At 42.1% G+C, this 3,700-nt stretch overlaps 1 protein-coding gene across 1 annotated transcript in view; it reads left to right on the top strand.

Moving 5' to 3' along the window:
- Positions 1-3,700, top strand: part of LOC104619742 (gamma-aminobutyric acid receptor subunit gamma-3-like) — a gene marked incomplete at its 5' end in the record, with an annotated part of 14,665 nt that overhangs the window by 10,875 nt on the left and 90 nt on the right. The window contains 1 exon segment of the mRNA XM_010285731.1: positions 3,496-3,700. This exon segment is cut by the window's right edge and continues 14 nt beyond it. Within this exon segment, the coding sequence (XP_010284033.1) occupies positions 3,496-3,700 (205 nt within the window).

The following is a 3,700-nucleotide window of genomic DNA, read 5'->3' as shown; positions in this document are numbered from 1 at the left end:
GGGAAAGAGCTAAAACATTGCTTTTCATTTCTTGGTTTGGATATGCTGAAGTTTATTATTAACAATTGCTAACTCCGTGTTACTAGCTTACCTTTTACAAATAATGGTATACACATTTTTTTTTTTTTACATGACTGTTCTGAGCTCATATAGCATTGAAAGGCTGCTCATTGACATTGAATGATTTACAGAAAGCAATGCATTTATATACTTATTACTGCTGTCACTCCTTGGACAGACTTTTCTGAAAGATGAAGTTAATGAGGCACATTGAATGGGTAGTGGCACTTTCCTTTTTCCAACTAAAAAAAGGAAAAAGATACACAATTAAAATTACAATAGGATTTAACACTCTTAATCTTTGTCTAGTCAGTCTGATATGCTTAGAAAGTATCTGCAACCTTTTCAAGTTTTTTACTTTTCCCTTCCCTTCCCTTCCCTTCCTTTCCTTTTTTCACATCAAGACAGATATTGAGCAGGGCCTTGTTATATATATAAACAACTTCCATGTTAAATTGTAGCATAAACGGCATAAAATAAGCAGTTTATAAAATATTATAATTATTATAAATAATAATATAATGTAATAATTATGTAAATTATAATTATTATGAAATAAGAAGTCTCTGACTCTCAAGATATCATCTTGTCTGTCTGAGCCTTGTAGTGATGTCACCTAAAAGGTTAAATTTATTACTCTTAGTAAATCAATGTTCAGGTAATCCCACTCCTTGTTTTTCCTCCTAGAGAGCACACTTATACCTTGTCTGAAATAATTTTATTAAGCATTTTTGACACTGCATCTGAGCTGCCTTTGTCCAAGGCACCTGAGAAGTGCCTTGCCTTGCCAGAGCTCTCAGGTGGCACTGGGCTGGCGCCCACTGTGCATGCACCCCTCTCCTCCCAACCCCAGCTCAGCAGGATGCACAGGACACAATGGGTACCATCCACCTTCACCTGGTATCTAGTCCCTTCAGGACCCCTCCTAGCTCACAGAGATTAAAGCAACCAGATTAATCTCTCTGTATTATCAGGGCATTTATTTTGTCTTCTGCGCTGAGAACATAGTTGATATAACAAAACAACAACAACAAACCCCAGGCTATTGATAGATGAGAAAGTTTCCTTTGGAGAACCAGGACACTTATTTATGTTCACTTACCAAAATCATCTGGAGAGATCTAAATTAGTCTTTCTTTTTTTTTAACATAAATATTGTAGTCAGGCATAGAAAATTTCAGTCCCTTAGCAGGAACTTTTCATAAAAGCCTGCAATAAATGAACAATATTTAACACAGTGGTACAGCAGAATTCCATGTATACTTTAGTCATAGCTTTTTTCTCTCCAAAGTGCTATAATCAAAAAAATATTGCTTGTACAACAATGTTAGACCTTTTCCATGTGGCAGCACATTGTAAAGCTCTGATACCAGCCACCTGAAACTTCACAAATGAGAGGGAAGACCATGATGGCATAATTTCTGTCACCTAATCTCAGAGATAAAGTCATTCACAACAAATAGTTTTGCAATAATCTGCTTTTAAACTGCAATCAGTTTACAGTCCACAGCTCAATGCACCTGAGAGATTTTAGCCGCTTACTTACGATGAGATGAATTGTGTCCTAGAAGTAATTGGCTGGATACCGAAGGGCAGCTGTTCAGACGTAGTTATCTATGTTGGAGATGCCAACATCTAGGCAGAGGGGTGACACATCAAGTTCTTAGCTCAGGGAGTGGCATTTTTAATGAGATAGGTAATATTATCATGTGCCAAAACAAAGGATTTGTAGAAAGGAAAGGAAGTCGATAGAAAAACGAAAATTTCCACCGAGGTACCTCAGTCATATCACTGACCTGTTTCACATCTAGAGCGAATGTGAAATTCAGCACGAATGTTGCGTACTTTGTAGAGTGAGTGTGGAAGCGGGGTCCCAGAGCACCCTCCAGAATGCAAGCAGGCGTGACGCAGAGGCATGCCTAGCTTGTCAGCGCGTACCCAGCACGCGGCTGCAGGCAAAGGCAATGCTCAGCACCTCCACCCGGAGAGGAAGGGCCCCGAGGTGGAGAACACCCTGCTGACAGGGCTGGAGTCTGCTTTGTCAGGCAGCGAAGCTGATGGGACCTTTCCTAGTGATGCCAGCGGAGGAGGTGGCGTTTGTGAGGAGGGAACGGGTGGCCTGATGAGAGAGGAGACTATCGTGAGAAAGCACCTTTCATGGAAAGGAAATGGCGTGACAGAAAAGTTGACAAAGTGTAAATAAGGAGTACCTAGAAGAAGGAGAGGTCTGTAGGCGCGAGTGAGGATGCCTCATATCAAAGTGCCATATTTCTGAGCATGGTTAGTGTGATAAGCACTAAGGGGCCATGCCCAGGGATGATATTTTGAAATCCTGTACTGAAATCATCACTATCTGTTGCTGACCATATCTGCTTTTGTAAATCATGGTAAAGTTTAAGAGGCAGTGAATGCAGCTATCCTAAGTGGAGACCATTCTGTAATTAAATGGGGAGGGAGGACATACCCCTTATTTTTCAGAATCCATTCTTAAATGTTTAAAGCAACTTACAAATAATATTCTGACAGGCAAGTGAACTCCGAATTGTGAAAAAATGAGTACCGGGCAATATATGCTTGTTGTGGTTTAGCCCCAGCCAGCAGCTAAGTCCCACGCAGCCGCTCGCTCACTCCCCCACGGTGGGACAGGAGAGAGAATCGGGAGAGTAAAAATGAGGAAACTTGTGGGTTGAGATAAAGGAGAAAGCTCATGGCTTGAGATAAAGACAGTTTAATAGGGAAAGCAAAAGCTGCGCACGCAAGCAGAGCAAAACCGGGAATTAATTCCCCACTCCCCATGGGCAGGCAGGTGTTCAGCCATCTCCAGGGAAGCAGGGCTCCATCATGCCTAATGGTTACTTGGGAAGACAGATGCCATCACTCCCAACATCCCTCCACCCCTTCCTTCTTCTTCTCTTCCTCTCAGCTTTACATACTGAGCATGACACCGTATGGTATGGAATATCCCTCTGGCCAGCCTGGGTCAGCTGTCCTGGCTGTGTCCCCTCCCAGCTCCCCGCGCACCCCCAGCCTGCTCGCTGGCAGGGCAGCACGAGAAGCTGGACTGTCCTTGACTGCTCAGCAACAACTCAAAACACCAGCATGTTATCATAATTTTCTCATCCCAAATCCAAAACACAGCCTCACACCAGCTTCTGCGAAGAAAACTAACTCTACCCTGGCTGAAAGCAGGACAATGCTTGAGTTACCCAAGTAGAAAATACATCTAGAATTATTTAACTTGCCACTCCACAATCTCTCTATGGAAATTAATCTGAAAAGGCATCTTTTGAGGGAAAGAAACACAATCCCTAAATCTAGAATTGCTATACTACCGACCTCTTATTCCCAGCCCCTGTGATTTTTTCCCATGATTATTAATTGTGATCTGCATCATCCATGGAAGTTTATCAAACTGTTTTCTTTTTCTCTCCTCAGAATTATTCTGTACTTGATATGAGACCACCAGCTACAGTCATCACATTGAACAATGCCATGTATTGGCAAGAATTTGAAGATGCATGCGTCTATGAATGTCTGGATGGGAAAGACTGCCAGAGCTTTTTCTGTTGTTACGAAGAGTGTAAATCAGGCTCATGGAGGAGAGGACGGATTCACATAGACATCTTAGAACTGGACTCTT

This window comes from Phaethon lepturus, unplaced genomic scaffold (assembly GCF_000687285.1).
Source record: "Phaethon lepturus isolate BGI_N335 unplaced genomic scaffold, ASM68728v1 scaffold64, whole genome shotgun sequence".
In the NCBI taxonomy this organism is placed as follows: Eukaryota; Metazoa; Chordata; class Aves; order Phaethontiformes; family Phaethontidae; genus Phaethon; species Phaethon lepturus.
Note: the sequence above shows the minus strand (reverse complement) of the source record. Positions and strands in the feature narration are given on the sequence as shown.